Below are 25,378 nucleotides of genomic sequence, written 5' to 3'. Positions count from 1 at the left end.
GCGAATGCGCTTGTTAAATCACCCGTTTGGCGAAGTAGGCTGTGATTCAATGATAAATGAACAGGCACCGCATTGATTATATGCAACGCAGGACAAGCTAGATAAACTAGAAATATCATCAACCATGTGTAGTTAACTAGTTTTATAAGATACATTTAATGCTAGCTAGCGCCTTACCTGGGTTTCTTGCTGCACTCGCATAACAGGTAGTCAGCCTGCCACGCAGTTTCCTTGTGGAGTGCAATGTAATCGGCCATGATCGGTGTCCAAAAATGCCGATTACCGATTGTTATGAAAACTTGAAATCAGCCCTAATTAACAGGCCATTCCAATTAATCGGTCGACCTCTACTTTGAACATTGCCCACCTCTGGTGGAATGAGCCTTCAGTCCCTCCAGGGCTGTAAACCCTTGCTATTATAAGCAAATATAATAGCCTCCGCTATCCAATGAGATGAGAGACGTTCCCACACTTGCAGGGCTCTCTCCCCCACCACAGCAAGGCTCATGACACGTCCTCTGGAGGCACAGACGTTGAGATCGGCAATGACGCAGATCTCCTCTCATAGGTCCTGTTTGGCAGTACCAGCGGCAAATCTGCCTGATAAGCCAACAGTATGGACATTATGTTCTTCTTGAAGATAGATTCAGAAAAGTGCCGGTCTGTGACGTTGCACTGGGGTTGGTGTGGTTGGCCAGCGCCTGCTCAACTACCAAGGGATGTCCTGGTCTGGACTTTAGTGGACAAGGGCTTGTCCCAGTTGCGCTGGGCTTCCTCCACGCAAGCTGGGACAGCTGGGAGAAGTTTATTTCCTGAGACGGTGCGAGAGGGGAGACTCCTCCTGTCGTATCAATCCCCTTTTGCACTGCCACCCCCCCCACGGGTGTGTGCCACTCAATATTGAGTATGGCCGCTGCCAGTCTGCAGACTTCGATAAGCCTGAATCGGTCATCGGGTATCGAAGGCCAGTCCTATCGAACTCATTGATGATGAGGTCCCCTTCTTCTTCCTCCACTGTAGAGTAATCGAACAACGGTTGGAGGTCCTCGGGTAAGCCTCCTCCACCTCAGCCCGTGACGGTTGAAGTTGCGGGGTAGCCTCCTCACCCGCAGGCTGTGAGGACGATGGGGCCCGTGAAGGGTATGATCTATGCAGTCTTGGCTTAAGGACAGGCTTATGAAAGTCCCTACAGTGCACACAGGACTAGGAGTTACCGAGTGATGCTTCAGCACGCTCTGCCCCCAGGCAGATGATACACAAAGAGTGTGTGTCCTTGCCTGATAGCATAGCCCCACACGGATACAAGTGTGACAGTAGTGGGGCAAGAGTCCTGCTCGGTTCTCCCTGTGCAGGGGTAGAAGGCTCCTTGGCTCAGAGAAAATAGTTTTCCTCGAGAAAATAGTATTCCTTGCCTTTCGGCTAATAGCCTAACTAGTTAGCACAATGCTAGCTGGAGAAAGTGTGTGTGTTCTTTGTGTCTCGACAAACAAAGTGTGTCTCTCGACCGTCGAGCTGTAAATCTAGGGTAGTCAGTTTAATCAACTCGACATGGGTGAACGTGGGTTGATCTGGCCTTGCAGCAAGAGCTAGCCCTTGGGTGTGGTTAGCTAGCTTTCCAGCTAGCTAGCCAAGTTAGCTAAAGCCTTGCGGCATGTGCTAACCAAGTCTCGATAGCTAGCCGTGTGACGCTAGCTTCCAAATAAATTATACTCTAAGCAAAACTTTCCTTTTGGTCAGTACTCAACGCTATCGACAGGAGCTGAGGTCCTACGTTTAGCAGCGCTAACCTCACGGTTTGCCTGAGAACAATTGGGCGAGTGGTACCTTATAAAGAGGGGAGGGGCTCATCTCATTTGCCACTCGACCTGTCTGTCTCCAACAGACGTTCTGTGATTGGTTTGTCAAGTTAGTGACCTGCTAGAGAGAATCCCCAGAAGTGAGACATTGAAACGAGTATTAGAAATATAACCAACATTTTCTCTATTATTTTGTCAGTAGAGTAATGATGATGCATCTAGTTGTTTCCTCCATTGATCTCTCTCTCTACACCTGTCTCTGGTTGTCCTCCAGTTCTGGTCCATGGGGTCCCAAAAGGCTCCTGAACCCGCCAGGCTGTTTGTGTGAGTGTATGTCACAGTGATTTATTGAACGAGTGGATCGAATAATTGTCCATAGACCAGAGAGGCATCTGGTCACCTTGGCAACACAGATGTTGATCTGTGATCTCAGTCTGATCACATTTGTCATCATGATACAGCTCTCTGTTAGTTGGTCGATTGATTAGTCAGGCCTTATGAGTACCACCTGTGTTTAGAGTTGATTCGCAACACAGAAATTTGCTAGGTGGGAGAAACAAAATGCTGGAATATTACGTTAATTCACAGCAGCTGCTGTGTTGTGGGCTACTACTGTAATGTAATACCAATGTTTTCAGTTTTACAATGATAAATACATGAAGTAAGCAAATTTAACAAAATATGCACTCCAACCAGTTTTCATTTACAATTAGGTTTTAATCGAATAATTTAATTGACTTTGCATTAAAATAAAAGCCCAGGGCACGTTTCTTCACCTGGGCCATAGGAAGACTTCTACAGAGGTCAAAGGTTTTCCAATCATCCCTTTAAGAGAAATACCTGTTTAATCATAAGCTTCTGTGCTGAAATGAAACAAAATCAAATCATTGATAACCTGAGGCAATAAATCTATTTTTGCCTCTTTCTTTGTGATTTCTTCAGATTTTCTTCTGGTACAAAAATCGATAAATATGGATGATTTTATTCTAATGTATCTCAATGAAATACTGTCATTTAAAAATAACTTCCTTTAAAAACAAATGTGTTGATTTGTGTGTATTTAGCTGTTGCCTAATATAGTTTATTGATGTTGTGTACAGCTAGTGCATTATCTGTTTTCATGGAGTCAGTTTGGGTAATATTAAAACTTCTTCAGATAAAAAAGAAAAAGGCATGATGGAATTTTGTATTCCGATGATGCAGCATAGAAGCTGATGATGCTTTACCATGGATACCACCGAAACATTATAAGTAGGTACAAAGGTGTCACACATTAGGATTACCAGAGCCTTCCCAGAAGGCAATGAGCATAAAGTCTAGGATTGGGACAAAAAGGCTTCATTTATCTCCCCAAAAATCTCTCTTAGCCTAAAAGTTCTAAAAAGCAACACATTATGTATAATTATTTAGGGCAAAGGATACCCCTGGGATAAAAGGACCACTAGGAAAATATCAGTCATTGTCACCAGCTGAATGACCATCATGGTGTTTCTTCTTGTGCTAGTCTTACAGTACTATACCTCCTACTTCCCCCTTTCTTAGATACAAGGGCAGTTATTTTGGTGGAAGAGGAAAAGTAGTATTTTAGGGGATATGAACTGCACATTTCAATGAGGATTTCATGACACAGCATAATATATTGTGTGCTATTTAGTAGAGCAGTGCATTATGGGTAGGCATAAATTCAAGGTATACATTTCATATGCTACGATTCATGCCAAAGATTAAAATTAGTCTGTCATGCACCTTAGTTTTCTTGCTTTACCTAGATACTGATAAATTACAAACTACTCAGTATATGTAACTAAGACAAAAACAAATCTGTAGATACTAAAATATGACATTTATTTGGTTTGAATTTAGAATTTTTTGCTTGATTTTGTGCTTGAAGTTGAACCTAGATTATTAACATTCAAGACACCTTTCCTATTTATGACTCCTTTTGTTACTTCCATTCCAATTTGCATTTTAAATTGAGTTTTGGTAACTTTAGGCTTCCATATCATAGCAACACACCTTACAAATAATTTTTGTTATTTTACTCATTCTTAATATAATGTATATAATGTTGTTCCGAACCCAACTTAACTCAGCTGCTCAGCTACTTCTTGAGTTATTGAACTTTGAAGAGCACTCCAGTAAATGAAGGACGAAAGATGTCTATACATGATGTTTTGGTGAAAGCGCTCCTCGAGACTCAAAACATCACTGTCAGAGAGATGAGTGTGGTGCCAGTTATAAAACAGGTGCACCACGAGAGAATGGAGTCACCAGACTAGCCAAGCGGGTTCCACAAATAGACTCATGATAGCCAAATTTAGCTCTGTGCCATTCACCATTTATGTTTAGTACATAACATGGAGGTACATTTCAGTATTATTGCTTTTCATATTGTCTGTCCACCTGATCATGTAAGCCTATTGCTTCTGAGATGTAATTGAATCAAATCAACTAAGGACTTTTTTCAACATATCACAGATAGTTTCTCGTGCTTAATAGGGGTTAATAGCTTGCTCTTTCAGTATGTTTCTAAAAACACGGGATTAATCATTTTACAAATTTTAACCTTGCCCCACATGCATACCCTGTGTAGACCATTAGGAAAATATTGATGACAGTTCCAGCAAAGCAAAGCTTGAAGGAATAATACACTATTTTAAACTATATTTAGTATTTTTTTCATTAGTCCATTGTCCATATAGTCCGAAAATGTCAGCAAGTTTTCAAGATGTAGGACTTTCAAAAAGCAAATTGTCACTTACACCATCATCATGAGTGGAGTATTCCTTTAACACACATCACTTTACCTGCTAAAGTACCATTCTTTCTGCATACTATTTGAACTTTTCTATCAAAGGGGATTTGATAGCATACAATAACTGCTCTTTACTTATAAAGATATTAGAGGGGAAACACTTTATACATCTGAAGGCCCTCAATCCTCATTGAGTTCAGACACACATTCATCAAACCGGTTCTCTTTGTAGAATTATGCAATGGTGGTTGGACGACATCATAACATCTTCTACGGAAATCCATTCAGTTTCTGTCCCTTGATATCATTAATGATGTGCATAGATTTGTTTTAAAGAGAATAAAAAAGAGAGAAAAAAAGAAATGTAATGATATTTTCCCTATAGTTGTTTCAAACTTCGTTGAGGTCAGAATAATCCTGTGTTATTTTAATGTTTTAAGCAAGGCGGTATCAAAATTATCAATTCAATTTATTTTCTTTCTAGAGAATTTTGAGATGTTCCCCCCCTGCCCATTCTAAATTAATTTACTGCATTACTATTGGGCCTACTCCTAAATTCGGCTAATAGTGCAAATTATATGTATTCATCACAACTGGTTCAAATTAAAGTTGTGAAACTACGTTGTGCTTCAATGGCTCGTGGATGGTTAAATGATTTAGCATGGTTCATTGCTTCTGAATGCTGCAGTACACTTTTACAGGAATTTTCAAAGTTTCATCAAACTCCGTTACAGCGATTGGGAATTCCAGCAATGTGGGAAGCGTATGGGTAGCTTTAAACTGTAACACTATCATTTGTGCCCAACAGCAAGTTGAAATAGCAAAAATATTTTTTAAGTATGTTTTTTGAAAAACGGTACTCCACACAAAACAACTTATCTAAGCAATAATATGAACACCTAGTATCGGATTATTAGGTCTTGTCATTATACCTGTTCGATGCATCATTGAAACTCAAATGACATTATGAAAAAAATATTCAAGTTTCCATGAAGGAATAAGGTCCTTCACAGGCCTTTTCCTTTTGTTGACGACATTCTCTACCACAGTTTTGCGAGCTGCGTACTCTTGCTTTCACCTTTTCCTTCCAAACAGTATCCCTCTTTCCCTTTCACTGTCCCCTTATTTTCTTTCCAACCTATTACAGTAGTCAGCTTTTCCTATGGCACTTTGCATTGTTCTGCATTTTTACCCTTGGAAGGAAAGAAAACGTATCAAAAGTTGACCCTGGGTAGGTACAAGGTCAGGGGTCATATCTCTGACTCCCTGCGGTACGACCTTTGGTCCAGTCCCCTAGTTGTCTGTATCCTCTCGAACTCGTGTCGACTGGTCCGGTCCGGACTGTTCAGGTTGGCCAGCACTCTGACACCACCGCCCACGCTTACGCCCACCACATCCTCTTCCTCGTCCTCGTCCCGGCTGAGGAAGGCCAGCTCGTTCTCGTAACAGAAGGAGTTGGAGGTGGGCACCAGGAATTTGTTCTCCACCATGTCCTTGGCACTGTAGCGCGGGGTGGACGGTACCTCGTAGGTCTTGTGAAAGTGAGAGTAATCCACCTTGTACAGGTTCTTCTCCTCGAAGAGCACCGGCTCGAACCGGTGACCCCACAGTACCTCCGTGGCCAAGTAGGAGCTGCGCGCCTGTGTGGTCATGGCAGTCGCCTCGACCATTCCCTCCAGTATGACCACGATCTCAAAGTCTGCCGTCTCCAGGTCATTTTTACCAATCCCATAGAGTGGACTATCCTCATCAATCTCATGGATAATCGTAATGGGCGACACCAAGAAAATCCTGTCCAGGCCTTTGTCAAAGCCCACATTGATGTCTATTTGGTCCAAGGGGATGTACTCCCCTTCGTCAGTGATCCGGGGTTTGATGAGCTGAGCTCTGACATGGGCCTCTACAATGTGACTCTTCCTCAGGTTCCCCACCCTCCACATGAGGCACAGCTTGCTGTCGCGCATGGCGATCACTGCGTTGTGGCTGAACAGCAGCGTCTGTGCCCGCTTCTTGGGCCGTGCCATCTTGGCCATGATGGCGCCAATCATGAAGCAGTCAATGATGCAGCCCACGATGGACTGGAAGACCACCATGAAGACTGCGACGGGACACTCCTCCGTCACGCAGCGGTAGCCGTAGCCGATGGTCGACTGGGTTTCGATGGAGAACAGGAAGGCGGCCACGAAGCCGTTGACTTGCAGAACGCAGGGCGTGAAGTTGTCGTCTCCGGCCGGGTTGTCAAGGTCGCCGTGGAGTAACGCTATGACCCAGAAGGCCAGGCCAAAGGCCAGCCAAGACAGCACAAACACCAGCGTGAACAGCACCAGCATGTAGCGCCAACGGATGTCCACGCACGTGGTGAACATATCGGCCATGTAGCGCGATGACTTGTCCTCCATGTTGGCAAACTGCACATTGCACTGGCCATTCTTCTTGACGAAGCGGTTGCGGACCTTGCGGCGTGTGTGGATTTTGCCGTTGCCAAAGCCATTCATTCCACCACTGCTGCCGCCGTGCATGTTGGTTAGCCGCAGCGCCTCCTCCTCGGATGACACAATGCTGTAACGGTTGAGACGCCCCACACTCATGCTGGCCACGTAGGCCCGGGCTGCAGGGTCGGGAGTAGGTGGGAGGTCCCGGATGTCCCAATGTGTGATCACTCAGAGGTCCTTTCCAGTGGTGTCACTGCCAGAGCCCCATCTCAGCCGGTCATAGCCAGGGAGAAGGTGTGCTGTGTGGGTTGTTGTACTCTCGGCCGACCACTCCCTGAGGAAGGAAGAGAGGGATACGGACGTCAGTACTTTGAAATAACTGTCATATTACAGCATATCAGTATCAAAGTACTTCACCATTTAAGACTCTGGGGAACTGCACTACAAAGACATTCATTTGGTGTAATTCATGCACACATAATCCATTATGCCACTGGGCTTTCATAAGTAGTCTTCAGGCTATTGCCACATGCCACATAACCACATTTCACATAATCCATTGACACCAATACCTTAAATGATGTAGTCACCATACCGTATAAGATTCCTTAAATGTTTTGTACATTATGGTGATATTATTATGGCCTTAGTGCTATTACCATGATTCTTGACAAAATGCTAGATTTTTTTCATGAATTCGTTTTCAATATGAATGGCAAAAGACTCACACCCCCCTTTACCTCCTGCTTCCGAAGCCTGATCACGACTCACACATTCATTCCAAATGGCCCTTTTCAGAAGTATTTTTGTTGATTGCCGGGCAAAGTGGAGAGGAGCTAGCTAGATCCAGACACTTCTCTCACAAGACGTTTCCTGTGCTTTTATCGGCCACTTGCTTAGAACCGATGAGATGCTACCAGACATCATTCACTATTTTTTTTGCAGCCTTCTGTACGCTATAGTACACACAGTCAGCAGAATGATCAGATTTCAGCGACATCAACACTAGGACGTAGTGGAAAGTTCAACAGGGTAAAGCTTCCTATCTCAGTGGTGTGTTCATTTACGTACTGAGCTCTTCTGGCTGTCATGTCAGCATTGCACTCAATTTGATCAAGTCTTTTTTTTTTTTGCCTGTGTGTGTGTGTGTGTGTGTGTGTGTGTGTGTGTGTGTGTGTATGCATGTGTTTAATTCAGGATTCCCAGGGGACTCCTGTGCGTGCCACAGTTTTCATGGGTGCGCCATCACAGATGTTAAGCACAGGGACAGAAGGAGAGGGAGAGTCACACTTGGTCTAAAAATGAAAATGTTCTGTCACTACTTAGCCAGGTTTCAAGCTCTATTTACTTGACCTGATTCAGTATAATTTGCAGTATTATTAATCACGCAACGAGGATGGTGTAAGATTTACAGCATTTTACCACTGCCTCCTATATTCTTAAGCAATAAGGCCCAGGGGGGGGGGGTCTAATTACTTTGGTAACCAGTTTGTAATAGCAATATGGCAACTTGGGTGTTTGTGATATATTTCCAATATACCACGGCTAAGGGCTGATCTTAGGCACGACGCAATGTGAAGTGCCTGGACACAGCCCTTAGCCGTGGTATATTGGAAATATATCACAAACACCCAAGTTGCCATATTGCTATTATAAACTGGTTACCAAGGTAATTAGAGCAGTAAAAATAAATGTTTTGTCATATCCGTGGTATATCCGTGGTACGGTCTGATATACCACGGCTGTCAGCCAATCAGCATTCAAGGCTAGAACCACCCAGTTTATAAACACGTATACTGCATTTCTCCACCCTCTGCTTGTGTGCATGTTCAATACTAGACGGAAACCTTTCTCATGGTTAAGTGATCAATCAATTCACATTTAAAACATATTTGTATAGAATTAAAATAAACATGTACACACTAAAGAATAACATATTTATTCACGCACACACGCAGAAACACACACAGAAACACACACACACTGTATATAACTTCTTTTTTTGCACCACACACGCCGTATATCACACTAGCCTTAGGTTTACAAACACCTTTGCCAATCTGTAATGATTTATCCATCTCTGTATAGATATTGTCTACTAATTTACTCGACCTCGGCTACGAAGGGCCACAGATGTGACCTGGGCCACAGACGTCACCTGGTCCACATCATGTCCAGTCTCCAGGGTAACCAGCAGAGCAGGGTAAAAGTGTCTATAGGCCCCCAGTAGCCAGCCACAGGTCCCTCTGGATCCCCAGACAGTCCCTGTCTCATCCCTATACCCCGGATCAACACTCTGAAGGCTTGACGGTGTACAACCGTCCACTGACGTGCACTACTAAATCCCTCCGGTCCTTCCCTCTCTCTACCACAGCCTCTCAGTCTCACTCCATTCACCATGAACGCAGCACAGTAGTTGGCTGTACTCTACAGCCAGGTCTAACAGAGTTGCTATGTCAACTGCTGTAATATATTATGACAGCTATGTCTGCTTTTGTGCCCTCTTCCAAAGGATTTGATTATCCCATGATAATGTCTCACCACTACTGTTACTGCACACATACCATATATCATTTGAACCAATACATATTTTTTCTTAATCACTAATATCGCAAAACACAGTTTGCAATGTACAGAGTCTACGGAAGGTTTCAGCATTTCACTATGTTTGTATTCCATGCCATCCATCTTCTAGCTTGCTCCCCATCCCCTTACGGCCGACAACGGTCCTCATGTCATACTGTCTGTAGTAGTATATCAGGCAACACATGAATTGATTAAATGAAAGTAAAACTCCCTGTGTGTGCTTCAAGTCATTAGTTATGTGCCTCCAGGTCTATGCTGCATTAATGGATTTGCAGGAAATGGAATTTAGAAGTCACAATGCGGAGAATGTATGCTTTGTTAGAATGCCGAAGTTATTTGGATTCGACAGTAGGTGGTTTAGGTGATGCTTTTCTTTTAGCACGGCTGAATCTAGATTAGTCATGTACGGTATAGAGCTTCACCAATCCTCTTACCTTACTTTATGTCTGTCTATGTTATAAATGCAACACGAGTAGACCGCTACACCAACTATAACTCTGCCTTTAATTCTATTTGCTTTATGTGCTATATAGATTTCATTGAGATATGGAAATATGGCAAAATGCAGTCGTTACCTTTATGTTCCAGCGATCACATACAGCATACCTCCGTGTGTGTGTGTGTGTGTGTGAAAAGACAGATTTGCAGAGTCGATGCCAAGAATACCACGGCACGTGAGAGAAATCATACCTTGTGTGGCATACCTTTGCTACATTTCTACATTGTCATTCCTTTCACGTTCAAATAACCTGACTACAGGATGACTTTGTTGTGTCTGAAATAGCAACCAAAGTATAACTCATGAGTGCATCTTTGTAGAAAGTACAATGTGGTTATTACTCACATATAGGATAACATAGGATAACACACAGGATCATACATAGGATAACACACAGGATCATACATAGGATAACACACAGGATCATACATAGGATAACACACAGGATCATACATAGGATAACACACAGGATCATACATAGGATAACACACAGGATCACACACAGGATCACACACAAGTGAACAAAGCATGGAGGTGATTTGAGTGTGCAGGTAAGGGGAAATGCTTTTGAATGATCCTGATGGGGTTCGATTATGTGTAAAAAATGACGAAGGATGGAGGGGTGGAACACGAGGCAGGGAGGAAAAGGGGGTACTCCATCTCAAGGAAAGCAGGAAATCGAACACGGCGACTGTGATCGCAGCCAGCACCCTTTGTCCATTGTTCAGGAAGAGCTCAGGATCAGGTGTCATCGTATTTTCCTATGGCTCACCTCATCACCCGTGTAGTCTCAAGTGACCTACATATTTTCCTATTGAGTAGCTCACCACTTAACCGCAGGGGACACAATGTGGGAGCACACCTTCGTAGTATAGCATTGTACATCTGCCGTGTCCAGTTGCATGGGCAGTTTGTTACTACGTTTAATGCATTCGACAATACAATAGTGACCACAGAAATAGAATGACTATTGTTCATTCTATTTCTGTCATAGTGAACTTCATTCAAGACAGGATTTGACCATGGCAAGGGAAAGGCAAACTCTGATAGTCAGCCATTTTCTACAACGTTATGTGTCTCTCCTGATAAAAGACAGACTGATAAGTCACACTCTAGCGGCAAGGACAATAGTTTGTGTTTGAAATTCCGTCTGAAGTTACTGTTCAGCTGAAACCAAAAGAGATAAGCGTGTGTGTGTGTGCGTGTGTATTTGTGCTTATGCAGGGTGCATCATAATCATTCATTGCTTTATTGCAAATCCGTGATTTAACGATCATCCTATTGTCACTTCTATGTGTTACTGAACAAGACAATCTGTCTGAATATCTCCCGTGGTCACTTTTTTTCATCCACCTGTATTCTTTTGATCAATTAAGTGATTACAGGCCAATCCCACTAGGGGGCGTCCCAAAGGCTCGGCTCTATAAAGGTCCATGGCTCGGAAACCCCATGCTGTTTAAGTTGTTAATTGACCTCTCAGCTTATGACACCAAGCAAGTGAACATTAGACGTTTATTTACAAAACGCTCTATCAACATTTGTGTTTTTTCATCAGAAAATATTTTTTATTAATATATTTTTAGATGTGCATGAAAATGTTTTTATTTGGGGCAAAACGCGATATTATCCATTTTTTGTTGTTGCTGGAATGGCATGTTCGTACCCTGTATATTTGACTGTGGTGTGTAGTTGTCTCACCTAACTATCTTTAGATTAATGCACTTACTGTAAGTCTCTCTGGATAAGAGCATCTGCTTCATGACTAAAATGTCAAATGTAAATGTTTTATACAGATCTCATATTACTGTGTTTACTTATTATTATTTTAATATTGATGACACAAATGTATCATTTGTACAGTTCTTCATAAAAAAATGTGGTTATTTGTTACATTTGACTGTGTAAAACCTAGCAGTACTACTTTTTTCTCTGTGAGTCGGGCAGCAAGTAGCCTAGTGGTTAGAGCATTGGACTAGTAACCGAAAGGTTGCAAGAATGAATCCCCGAGCCCGACAAGATAAAAGTATGTCATTCTGACACTGAACAACGCAGTTAACCCACTGTTCCTAGGCTGTCATTGAAAACAAGAATTTGTTCTTCACTGACTTGCCTAGTAAAATACAAAAAAATTAAGTGTGGGGGATATATGGCATTTAGCAAAAAAACATGGTTATTTGTCTCTCTGAAATGAAACCATCAAGTGATACATTTTAAACAAGTACATGTCTGTCATTTAACAACCCCAGGCCATTTATTAGATAATGAAAAAACACACCAATCTCTTTCATAATGTCTTTAAACAATAAAAGCTACTTTACCAACATATAGTGCTTTGGAATGAAATCCCCAGTTTAATAAATGTAGTAAGTAGTACATGTTTCATACCCACTTACTCTAGTATGTGATTCAATGTTCTAGTCACTGCGAAAACCACTGAGTACTTTTTAAAATGTAAAATATGAAGCTTACTATACATAAACTCTAATATAGATGTACATTTGTATTGCACATAGTGCGACATGCTGCGTAGGCCAGGAGTAGCTTACATGATATAATAAAACTTAAACGTCTTGAATTTTTTATTCTATTTTCATATCTGACCACATATTCAAATCTAAAATCAAGTATGTATAATGAATGGATTCAACCAAGACAATCTAATGGCATCAGTTATGTACGCAATATGAAGCTAAGGTTTGTGGTGTGCTATTGAGATGACAGGCAGGCAGGATCTGACCATTGATATATCTGGGAAACACAGAGCACTGCCGTACATCAACTTGAATGCTCTTGGTATTTTTTAAATCAAATGTAAACTCTTTGGTTATATCTTGAGTACAGTACTTTTAGGAGATTCACTCAGATAATACAGCTTTCCTGTGGATTTGATAATGACAGCTGTCTGCTGGACAAAGCTCCATACATGATCAAGTTGAATAATCAAGTTTAGTGCGCATCATGCCAAAAAAAAAAAACCTGTCATGATTGCAACTAGTGGTCCATAATCATTGTATACGATCTCCTGAATGGATTTAACCTCAGATAAATATGTGTTGATTTGGTACTCAGACAATCGTTTAGAATTCTGAGGGTAGAACGTGTGCATAACGTGTGGATTGAAATGTATTTTTACATGAAGCGCTGTCTGGAACAGGTGTAGGCTAAGCATCATACAGTCATCTCATACCAGCCTTAGATGTGAAGTGATACTGTAGGTGTCAGGAGGATCATATACACAGTCCATATACTGGGCTGTTAATGAGGAACACTTCACTGTATACTTCAAAACACTATCTATCCATTTTCAGAAATGTTGGTAAATGAGATTTTATTGCTTAAAGAAATCATAAGAAAAGAGATTGGTGTTTTTTCATGATCTAATTATGGCATGGGGTTGTTCAATTACATGTATTTGATTAAAATCTATCACTTGATGGTTTCATTTCAGAGAAACAAATAATCCTGTTTTTTGCTAAATGCCATATATCCCCTCACTCTCAGAAATAAGCAGTATTACCTGGTTTTACAGTCAAATGCAACAAAAAAAAAATACATTTTTAATAAACAACTGTACAAATGCTACATTTGTGACATCAATGTATATATTTTTGTAAAAAAAAAATTCTATACAGTAATAGGAGATCTGTATGTAAAACATTTAGTAGATGCTCTTATCCAGAGCGACTTACAGTAGGTGCATTCATCATAAGATAGCTAGGTGAGAAAAACACGTATCACGGTCAAATATACAGGATACGAACGTTCCATTCCAGCTAAACAATGGATATATTGCATTTTGCACAAAAAAAAAAAACATTTTCATACACATCTCAAATCTATGAATACAAAATCTGAGAACAGTAATATTTTACACACACATGAAACTTCTCATAAGTCATCATATCTGATGAAAAAACACAAATATTGGGGGATAAAGCGTTTTGGAAATAAACTTTTCATATCGACAAGAAGATCTGCCTTCTCTTTTACACAGCAACATACCTGTACTATATGAATTTAGATTGGACAAGACAAAGGACTTTGCATTTATTATTACACTAAACCCCATTACGTAATTGCTGTCCCCACCAATATCACACCAATGATGAGGAAAAGCAGTAGATGAAAGAGCAGAGTCAAACATGATGTGAAGTTTCTTACCTTATATTATCCACCTGGTTCTTCTTCTACCCCACTTTAGAGCTGAAACACAGTGTCCTCCTGGCTCATATCCCAGCTAACCAATCTGAAGCATCATTCTCCCTCCGAGTTTAAGCCACCAGAGCTGGTCTCTCCCTCTGTGATTCCTAAGGGTAGAACCACTCCATCCTTTTGAGCCACAGACACAGAAACCCTTTGAATTTCTTCATCATTGAGCTCTATATCTGCTATCTTTCCTTCCTCTGTTGTTGTCAGTCAGCGAGTTCTTCCTACATACATCGCACATACGTGCAATGCAACTGTGGTCAATTGGTCCCCACAAAGAACAAAACCATGACAAATGTGTGTATTTTCTTCTCTTTGACTGAATCACTCTGTCCTCAGTTTGTCCTCCGTTGCTGGGCGTAAACAAAGGTATCTAACAATTTCCCAATGTGAAAAAAGGCTTTGTATCCCCATCTTCTGAACTCCCTCAGCACTTGTGTTCATTGACAATCTTTAGTAACATTGAAGTCCTTTGTCACATTTCCCATAAAAATGTTGAATTACAAGAGATAATTACCTCTGCTTATTAGCTGAACAGCCTCTCTATCAATATTTGCAACCTGATCTAGTTCTGCTGGCAGCAGTTCTCTCTCTCTCGCTCTCTTTTTCTCTCACTGTTTCTTGCTCACTCACTCCCTGCATCTCTTCTCCCACTCCCTTCTCTCTCGTTGTGTCACAGAAGCTGCCATTTGCAGCCACTGTCCCTCCCTCCCTCCCTCCCTCCCTCCCTCCCTCCCTCCCTCCCTCCCTCCCTCCCCACTGTCTCTCTTTGCCTGTCTCTGTCTGTCTGTTTGTCTGCCTCTCTCTCTCTGTCTCTCTCTCTCTCTCTCTCCCTCTCCCTCTCCCACAGCATGGCACAGTCTGTGGACAGTAACCTGATCGACAGACGTATCATTCAAATGCCCAGGACAGTGTAGCAGTGTATACATGCTGCCTTCAGATCACATTGGGAATAGTTTTTATTTTGGTAAATGACAGAACTGCAAACAGAGTGTAACTGTTGGGGGATCTCACACATTTCTACATACTGACTGCCCAATCCACATTACAGTAGCAACCTCTTGCCTGTTCATGTCCTCTCAGTGCCCCCCTGTCACAGTTTAATTTCATGACGACTACAAAGTCATATCAGATAGCTCTACATACAACGTGGTCATATCAGTTGTGTTCCCAGGTTACTACACTGTCAGGTGTTACTGAACTGGCCTTTTCAGTCAGAAGTGAGGATGGTGAGGATGTTGAGTGTTCTCAACATGCATGCCTGTCTTAAATGTATCCCATGCATTATTTGGTGGTCTGTGGGAGTGTGTCGCTGTGACGATGGAGTGGATACAGTGTATTGATAGATCACGCAGCTGAGCTGGGTGACTTGGTGCGGAGAGACACCCTTCACACTTGCCCAGTGTGTAATCAGTATTGACCCAGGGCGTGTGTGTGTGTGTGTGTGGTTATGTGTGTGTGTGTGTCTGCAGACAGGGTTAAGGTTTTGGCATCTCCGCAACATGTCTAGCATCCTGACACTCTCCTGAAAGTGGAATTTAAGTGAAAATGTGGCGGTCATTTCCTTCTGTGTTGAACTCTACTTATTATGTTTTACAAGGAGATCAACAGGTGGCCTAATTTCTTGTTTTCTTCTTCTCGGTCTCCAGAAATAAAGTAAAACAGTGAGTCATCAGTAAGAGCCTTTCAATTTCAAATGTCTCTATGAAGGTAGTCTTTCTGTGGTCTGTCTGGAGGATGTAGCACATAACCGTAAATCATTTTCCATCCTCATTATAATGCAGCAGTGCCTTGTTTGGTCTCAAGGTGTTTAAGAACCATTTCAACCTGTAGCTCTCCTGGCTATTGATGCTGTGGAACATTCTACTGCGTTACCCTTGACAACTCCGAGCAGTGACATTATATTTGACGACGCTCCGTGAGGCTTTGCACGCTCTCCTTTTCTCACATTTATCAGAGAGCCAGTCATCAGTCAAACCCTAAAAGAGATGACAATTACTCAGGGGGAGGAGGAGAGTGAGAAGACTCTAAATACAGCCTGACTGCGTTACAGCCCATCTTTATCACTTTATGAATCATCAGCACTGTGGCTGTTTTTATGGTGCGTTTGAAAAAAATAATATTTTTTTAATGTTATCTTTCCCTTTTTTTGAGGGTGCTCTTTCTTTTCCCCCAAACTCAGCCTATCCTCTGATTTTATCTGTCAATGTGATCAGGGACAACCTGACTCTTCATAATGGTAATCTAGCATCATTTGCATTGAGATGATGATGAATGCTGTCAATTAGCTGGAGGTCTAGAGGACACCGGTTTCTTCAACGTGCCACTGCGAGAGTTTGCATTCGACTCCACTGCACTATTGCTGCAGTGCCTCACTATGGAGTGAGAGTAAAGAGCACGAGAACAACACCAATGAACGACAGGTGGTAGTGTATGTACTGCATAGCAATTCTTCACACATCACTTGCGCGAGAGGGTTCGGTCTCCTAGGGAGAGGTGTGAGTGAGATATATGGCTTCCGTGGATACAGGGACCGTACATACAGCATCACAAGCCATGTTGTTTTGCCTGGTGCTACACGGGCGACTACCGCCATAGTGAAAGAGAGGAGAGCGCTCCAACCGCCCCTCACTCATCCAAACAGAGACCCACTCTGGCCATGACTCATCATGAGAGAGAGGTCAAGAGAAGAGAGAGTGAGATAGAGAGAGGACCAGAGAAGAGAGAGATGGAGAGAGAGAAAAAAAGAGGCGAGAACGAGCACAAGAGACAAGCGAGAGACTATGAGAGAGGGAGAACACGAGGGAGGAGAGAGAGAGCAATAGATACCCACTCCTGCCAGCCAGCTGTACTCAGCAGCGAGGTCTAATTTGCATTAATCACCAGGCTCCTATGAATAAGTGTTTGATTAGCGTCGTCAAGAACCAGGCTGGAGGTATGGCAACGCGACACTAGCGTTTGATAATTATAATAGGGATTGTGTCATGTCATCCCTTTCCCAATGACCACGACGCCCAAAGACATGTCTGTCTGTGTCCCAAAAGGAACCCCAATCCATTTATAGTCTAGTACTTTTAATAATAATATATGCCATTTAGCAGAAACTTTTATCCAAAGCAACTTACAGTCACTTCCCTAGCATTACAAGCGCCATGCTCTACTGACTGAGCTACAAAGGACCACGTTCTGTATATTATTATAATTAAGTGGTTTTGACCAGGGTCCATAGGACTCTTGTCGAAAGTAGTGCATTATATAACAGGGTGCCATTTGGGATACAAACGTCATCATTCTACTAAGGGTTATTGATTTATTACACACTTTGTCAGTGTGTAGCAGATTCTACAATGTACTATGCAATTTTATAGTAAGTAACCGAAAGGTTGCTGGATTGAATCCCCGAGCTGACAAGGTATAAATCTGTCATTCTTCCCCTGAGTAAGGCAGTTAACCAACTGTTCCCCGGGCGCAGAAGACATGTCGATGTCGAATTGAGGCAGCCCTCCAAGCCCTCCGTACCTCTGATTCAGAGGGGTTAGGTTAAATGCGACACATTTCAGTTGAATGCATTCAGTTGTACAACTGACTAGGTATCCCCTTTCCCTTTACTACACATGATCGAGGGATAGTACTGTGTGTAGTATAGCATTCTACCGTATACTACAAAATGTTATATTAAGCACTACACAATCGAGGGATATTACAATGTGTAGTATAGTATTCTACAGTATACTACAATATTCTATAGTAAGTACTACACATGATCAAGTGATACTACAATGTGGAGTATTATATTCTACATTTAACTACAGTATTCGATAGTAAACAGTAATATTTTTTCATGTGGGTGTATCCATCAAAACTCTTTAACCACCCAGTTTTTTTAATGTGATTTACAGTAAAGACATGTCATTTTACTGTAAAAATGTATTATCTTTTATTGTGCCACGAACACAACCAGCCATGATGTTTTCCTCTGATTGTCATACAAATCACTTCAAAAAGTAGGTTACCTTCCCACGTTCATCCAAAATCATTCCAGCATCCGAACAGTGTACTGTGCGCCAACTTTCCTTTAATTTACAAGTGGCTGAAACTCTCAACGAAGAAAGGATCCTAGCGAGCAAAACGGCGTCCCTCTGTCTTACTATATGTCGCACATGTATCTGATGCCATTTGGCCAAAAAGAGTATGACATGCCATACTCATGTTGGCTAGAGCGCATGATACATGGGCTACATATACATGTACATGTCCTCTGCCTCAATGATGAGGGCAGTATTGTCAGCAGCACCGATCTTTTTACGAAAGAAATGCTAATTCCGCTGTGGATTTTTGGTTTTTCCTTTAAATTAAGATCTAGACAACCAGGTAAGGGGAGTACCTTACTAATTAGTGACCTTAATTAATCAATCAAGTACAAGGGTGGAGCGAAAACCCTCAGACACTCGGCCCTCCTTGGAATGAGTTTGACAAGTGACCTAGAGTCTAAGGGCCCGGGGCTGGGTTTCTACAAAGCTCAAATCTGGAATTGTTTTAAGCAGTTTTATTTTTCATGTTAGGGACCCCTGTAGATATAAAAATGATAATTAGATGAAACACTGAATTCGGCCTGACTGCTATTAGCCCATAGAAATGCATTTATTAACAGATTCATACATGGAAAAACAGTCAAATTAAATCATATTAAAGTATGTTTTGAAGTGTCTGTCCTGTATCTGAAAGATATAAGAAAGCTCCGTTTTTGTTATTTTATATAATTCCCGTGGAATTACCTGTATACTTTTTTTCCCGTGAAAATGCCCTATTCACTTCCATTAATATGCCTTGAGTGGAGTATGAAGGGGCCTCAAGTGGATAATTTTTTTAAAACACTTTTTTCCCCTGCTCGTGAGGCCCCTTGATGATGTGAGGCCTGAGGCAATTGCATCTTCTGCCTAATGTTTAGTCCACCAGTGGGGGTATCCTCAGTCTGAAAATGTGGATGACTATACACTAATACTGTATCGTCCCCTCTCTCGCTACTTTACCTTTCAACTGAGCTGCGTAGCCTGCTACCAGTGACGAAAGCAAAGGCAAAAGAACAGATCATGTCCTCATCCCACACCGGATATAGCTCTATTGTGTAAAAGCCCAGGACAGCGCTGAACTGTCCCCCCTCCTTTCCTCCCCTGCTCTGGCTGTCACTAAGCACCCCAATTACATTACTCTCTGTGCCTTCCGGCTGACAGCGCTATTTCAGGCTTGGGGGGCCATTTCATTCCTGCTCCCTTCATTTCAGCCATTTCCTTCGTAATATGGCTGTGTGAATTAAACATGATTAGTGATGTGATATCACCGTTGTTATCATGCACAGCACTGCCAGGATATACCTGAGATGTACTGCTGAGAGAAACTATTTACCAAATGAACTTACCCAACTTTGTAGTTTTGATGACAAGTGCCGAGATCAACACTGTGTACAGTATTGTACTGTGTTTTATTACTGTGCAATGAGCCATGCATGTTTGTATCATGTCAGGCTATAGACGGTTAATGCTATTGCATCATTCCCTCTTCCTGACCTCTCTCTCTCTCTCTGCTCTATGCTGTGTCCAGAAAGAGGATAATGATGAAGGTTTCATTTATCTGCTGGAACTAGCCTTCGCACTCTGCTCGACCTTCACTGGCACGTCCATTGAATTTTCACTGACCTCTTACGCAAATTACAGGTAACTGACCAAGAAAAGGAAATCCCAACATAAAGTGTCTTAATAGGGTGTTGGGACACCACGAGCCGTTAGAACAGAGTCAATGAGCCTTGACATAGCTTCTACAAGTGTCTGGAACGCTAATGTAGGGATTCTTCAACAAGGAATTCAATCATATGGTGTTTTGTTGATGGTGTTGGAAAACGCTGTCTCAGGCACTACTCTAGAATCTCCCAAGTGTTCAATTAGATTGAGATCTGGAGACGGACAAACACATATTATCTTGCTTTGTCAACTCCATAAGCACTGATCTGAGTCCTGTCCAAGACTAACACTGCAGCCACGGTAAAAATCTTCCATCCAACGAATTGTGTCTCTGTTATGGCATTTGAATTTATATGACGGCTCTTAACGTACCACAGTTGCTGTACGTAAGAGCTGAAAAATGATTTCTCAATGCAAACAAAGTTCATTTACAGCAGAGAATGTTCCCATTAGATTAGGTTTGAAGGAAATTGAGCATCTGGTTTGGTTGAGTGGATGCTGGTGTAGTAAATTTGATCATTTTTCAGCAGCACTCATAGATAACTACTGCAGTAAAAGTGTTCAATGTTCAGTGATAAAAATAACTGTCGTTACTGTATATTATCGTTTAGCCCTTCCATTGTTCATCGAAAAAGTCTCTGTCTCACCGATTGATGCACTATTTCCAAGCAGTTTCTTAGCTTGAGATTGTGAATTCCTCACATCTGAAAAATGTGTATACTTGGTGCATTGGCTAAAGCTTGTAATTGAAGAAAGGACTGTGAAATTGGTTTATTAGATGAAAAGACACTAAAGCTGTCTTTAGTGATATGAAAATACCCATTCTTATTTAACCATCATTTTAGCAGGGAGTCCCATTGAGACCAAGGCCTTTTTCCAAGGGAGCCCTGCATTAAGATGTCTTAGTAACACAGTGCATATTCGTTTCCACACAATATGCTAGAAAACATAATATTATTGAATTTATTGGAAGCCATGTCATTGACTTGGTAGAATTAAGCCTTAAGGGAGTATGAGACCAGGGTGAAACCATTATCACAACAATAATGATTCATTTAGTTGCTTATATTTTGAGAAGATCAATGAGGATAGATGGAGAAGAAAATAGCCCTTTGGTGATGGATTAGCCACTTTTCATAAAATGACCTCAAGACATCGCTCGAGAAACTAGCTTTGTCAAGTTGTAACAGGGAATGCTCAATTAGATACAGCCGAAGGTTACCTGTTCTGCACACCAAAGGTGTGATGTTGTAAAACGTTTTAATATGTGCTATGATGGGACCTGAGCTTTTCTAATCAGGTCACATGGTTTTAACAAACTCCTGGAAAAACTCCTGGCTTTGGGGAGGATGAAAAGACCCTGTCAAACTGCAGCAACCTTGCATTGGGGGTTCTATACTATACACAGATACATAGAAAGCAAAATGATTGGACAATAAAACTCACAGGGTTTGCATCATGTAGTCCTTCCCTATGCAACCATAGGACTCATTTTTATTTATTTATTAGCTATTGAGTTTATTGATTAATTCCAAATAATCATTTTGGATTGAAAAAGTCTAGTTAGTCTAGTCAGCCCACGTTTGACTATAAACCACATTTTATCCCATTCACATTTAATCACAAACAAATGGGCTATAAATACACAACATTACGGCTTCATTTACCCTGGCCAGAGCGACAGGGTGCATAGTAGGCTAGACCAGGGTTTCCCTAATTTGATCCTGGGGCCCCCCCTGGGTGCACATTTTTTATTTATTTTTTTTACCTTAGCACTACAAATAAATAACTCATCATCAAGCTTTGAATATTTGAATCAGCTGTGTAGTGCTAGGCCAAAAACCAAAACGTGCACCCAGGGGGGCCAGGACCGGGTTTGGGAAACGCTGGGCTAGACTATGCAGCTGCTGTTAGTAGCCTGCAGTTGATCAGACTGAAAAATAGTCTTGTTCTGATCTGATCGGTCAAGACATGCAAAGAGCCTGCAGCAGCACTCAATGTGAAGGACAGAGAAATTGTGCGCGAGTTGACAAGTCATGAAGCACATCGGTCTAAAAAACAACACTTTGCCCCTGTGTTTATCGGTTTGCGTCAATTTATTTCATTAAACTAAATAAAAAGGGGTGTGGCGCTGCCAATGCCGCCTCACCACAAGTATTCTGGTGGCCCTACTGCACACAATTAGGTGTACCTCGCATACTGTATACGACCAACTGAAAGTGTTGTTATCGTAGCATTTAGCATTAGCATAGTTATTGTCTCTTTCTGACTTCTAGGAGCCTGTGTTACATAACAATGTCACTACTATTCACTACGTATCTACATCCTCGTTAATGCTAATGTTAATTCTATGGCGACTGAGCTAGCGAAGCGAGATAAGTTATTTAGGAAGTTGCTGGGGTGGGAAAAAGCCTTGCGTGCTCCCATGATGAGAAACGTGGCTCGGCTCTCAACTCTCGCCCATTCCTATGTTCCGGACAGTTTATGAGCGATCAGTGACGGGGAATTGTAATAATTTACTGTCCATTGGGGCAGAAAGGCAACCCTATTGTCAAACGCAGTTATGCAAGCGAGACTCTATTTGTGGCTCATTATGACTGGGTGGTCAACTGGTGGATTGCTGTTGGATCAATGCAGGGTCTGAGTACACTCTATTAAACAGGATGATCGGGAGCTTTCACGCTCCAGCGATGTCCAAGCACTTGGCTCTGTATCGCAGCCTCGCAGCCCACAATGACACGGAGGCCGGGGGGTTGTGAGGGACGGTAGGCTGCCGACTGCAGGCCTTTTTCAACATTCAAACTTTTCTACATTCAAACAGAAACAAAAGAAAGAGTGCCCAACAACAACTGAATGCTCAATTTAAATGATTTCTTGCCCCCCACTTTAAACTCTGTATTAGTTCTTAAACTACAGTATACATTTGTATAGCGTTTGTGGTTTCTGGTTGTCCCAGTATAGCAGCACTGTATAATTTCAGCTGGAAAGGGTCAATCCGCAATTGAAACAATAACAACGTTTCACTCCCGCCACTGTTTTGGTAAAAAGCTGAGGGGTGGGGCTGGAAAAATGTAACCAATCGCAAATGTATAGACAGCAATATGGATGCAAGAACTGATTATAGTTTTAACCATGTTTTGAGGCTATACAGTGTTTGTTTACATTTACTTTGTTTACTGACATTGGAGTAAAACAAGCTTATACTTTGGGTTCTGATGGGATACGACAGTTGAGCTAAGCTCATGAGGCATTTATACATTATATTCTTCAAGAATCAATGGGTGCATATCATTCAATTATAAGTTTTAAAAAATTGAGGTAGCAACTGCAGATTGCTCCTTCAATTGCAATAACATTCATGTAAAATTACAGTAGCATTCTGCTGACCTTTTATCTAACCCTGTAGCCACATCACATAAAGGCGTCTCACTAGCAACATTATCTACAGTACAATATCAGCCCTTATAGTGGTAGTGGACAGGTAACATTACAACAGCATTTTGATAACGTTCCATCTAACCCTGTGCCTTTTTCCTCCACATGTATTCAGAACCTCTAATTACCTAATGGGCTGTGATAGGCTCGGGTTGGCAGGTCTTTGGGGGCCTCGGCTGGGTCTAGGGTTTTCATTCTGGCCCCCAGGGGCCCGATACTGACAGCCAGGATCCCGAGAAAAGCTCCCGCCTGTCTGTCTATTGCCAGCCACCCCCAGGGGTGTGAAAAATAATCGGCTCAGGATCCTGTTTCCCCTCTATTACCCTTACACCCTGGCGCCCCTACTTTCCTTACCCTGACCTCTAGCCCTGGCTGGCTGAAATGATGCACTTTCTTCCTCCTCCTCTTAAAAGTGCATTGCTCCGCCATTTCCTGTTGCAAAAATTTGAATAGTTCATGTAATTTCAGTTTATTTGACAAAACAAGCAAGTATAGTGTCGAAAATCATTGTAACATCTAAACCGCTGAAATATATATTTTCCATATCCCAAAATATTGTATTTTCAGCAGTTTGAAGATGGTGTACAAAACCGAAAGTAAAAGACGCAAAAACAAAACTTAAGAATGTGAAGCATAGAAATACGACACATAGAACATATCTACTGCTTCTTAGACTTGCTTGCATGAGAATGACAGATCTATAACTCACATTTATATGTGAATTTGGTCGGGTCGCTTTAAATCCTCCTGATACTGTAATCCTTCTTTATGTAGCCGCACCCACTTGACCCAGTTCGTGATCAAGCATGATTGTTTTCTACTTCCGGCCCATTGTCAAACAAGCAAAACCATCGTTGAATATTCAATAAATTTGCTATAACTATTAAATAAAGTGCGTAGAATTTGAAAGGTATGTTACATTATGTTTAAAATGTAAACATGTGTTTTCACTTAGTTTAAGCACTCGGAAGTCAGCATTAGCATAATTAGTATACTCATAGTCTTAACATGGCGGGCTAGCTAATTAGCATATTAGACTGTATCATTATAGATACTGGCTGTATCCCTTTAAAATCAAATATCAATACTTGAAAGGACAATGTTGTTAGACACTGAATATCAATGACAAAAGACACAAACAATGCCAAAATTGTTTTATGTAGATAACATTAGAATATTTGCAATCTGTTCTGCCACAAAGCTAACTAGCTAACCCGCCATGTTAAAGACAAACTCCACCCAAAAACAATATTTTGATATTTGTTTCATTAGTCCATTGTTGATATAGTCCCAAAATGTTTTGCTTGTCAGCAATCAAGTTTTCCATTGGTCATTTGATTAATTGTTCAGCAGTCTTATGGTTTGGGGGTAGAAGCTGTTAAGGAGCCTTTTGGACCTAGACTTGGTGCTCCGGTACCACTTGCCATGCGGTAGCAGAGAGAACAGTCTATGACTTGGGTGACTGGAGTCTTTGACAATTTTTTGGGCATTCCTCTGACACCGCCTAATATATGGGTCCTGGATGGGAGGAAGCTTGGCCCCAGTGATGTAGTAGGCTGTACGCATACCCTCTGTAGCGCATTATGGATGGATGCCGAGCAGTTGCCATACCAGGCGGTGATGCAACCGGTCAGGATGCTCTCTGGTGCAGCTGTAGAACTTCTTGAGAATCTAGGGACCCATGCCAAATCTTTTCAGTCTCCTGAGGGGAAAAGGCATTGTCGTGCCCTCTTCACGACTTTCTTGGTGTGTTTGGACCATGATAGTTTGTTAGTGGTGTGAACACCAAGGAACTTGAAACTCTTAACCCGCTCCACTATAGCCCTGTCGATGTGAATGGGGGCGTGTTCGGCCCTCCTTTTCCTGAAGTCCCCGATCATCTCCTTTGTCTTGCTCACATTGAGGGAGAAGTTGTTGTCCTGGCACTACACTGC

General features: G+C 41.8%; 1 protein-coding gene across 1 annotated transcript; it reads right to left on the bottom strand.

Annotated features, from left to right (window-relative positions):
- Positions 1–288: 288 nt before the first annotated feature.
- kcnj12a (potassium inwardly rectifying channel subfamily J member 12a) lies at positions 289–14,914 on the bottom strand. Its single transcript, XM_024386760.2, has 2 exons — positions 14,230–14,914; positions 289–7,317 (listed from the first exon to the last, which is right to left on the bottom strand). Exon 2 carries the CDS (start codon positions 7,137–7,139, stop codon positions 5,802–5,804), a length of 1,338 nt encoding a protein of 445 aa, XP_024242528.1. The 5' UTR covers positions 7,140–7,317; positions 14,230–14,914; the 3' UTR covers positions 289–5,801.
- Between the last annotated feature and the right edge of the window lie 10,464 nt (positions 14,915–25,378).

The sequence above is a fragment of the Oncorhynchus tshawytscha genome, linkage group LG24, assembly GCF_018296145.1.
Source record: "Oncorhynchus tshawytscha isolate Ot180627B linkage group LG24, Otsh_v2.0, whole genome shotgun sequence".
In the NCBI taxonomy this organism is placed as follows: domain Eukaryota; kingdom Metazoa; phylum Chordata; class Actinopteri; order Salmoniformes; family Salmonidae; genus Oncorhynchus; species Oncorhynchus tshawytscha.
The sequence above is the reverse complement of the archived record's forward strand: the minus strand, read 5'-3'. Positions and strand labels throughout refer to the sequence as shown.

Excerpts from the sequence above, each read along its gene's own strand:
- kcnj12a (XM_024386760.2), bottom strand. The coding sequence starts at position 7,139 with ATGAGTGTGGGGCGTCTCAACCGTTACAGCATTGTGTCATCCGAGGAG.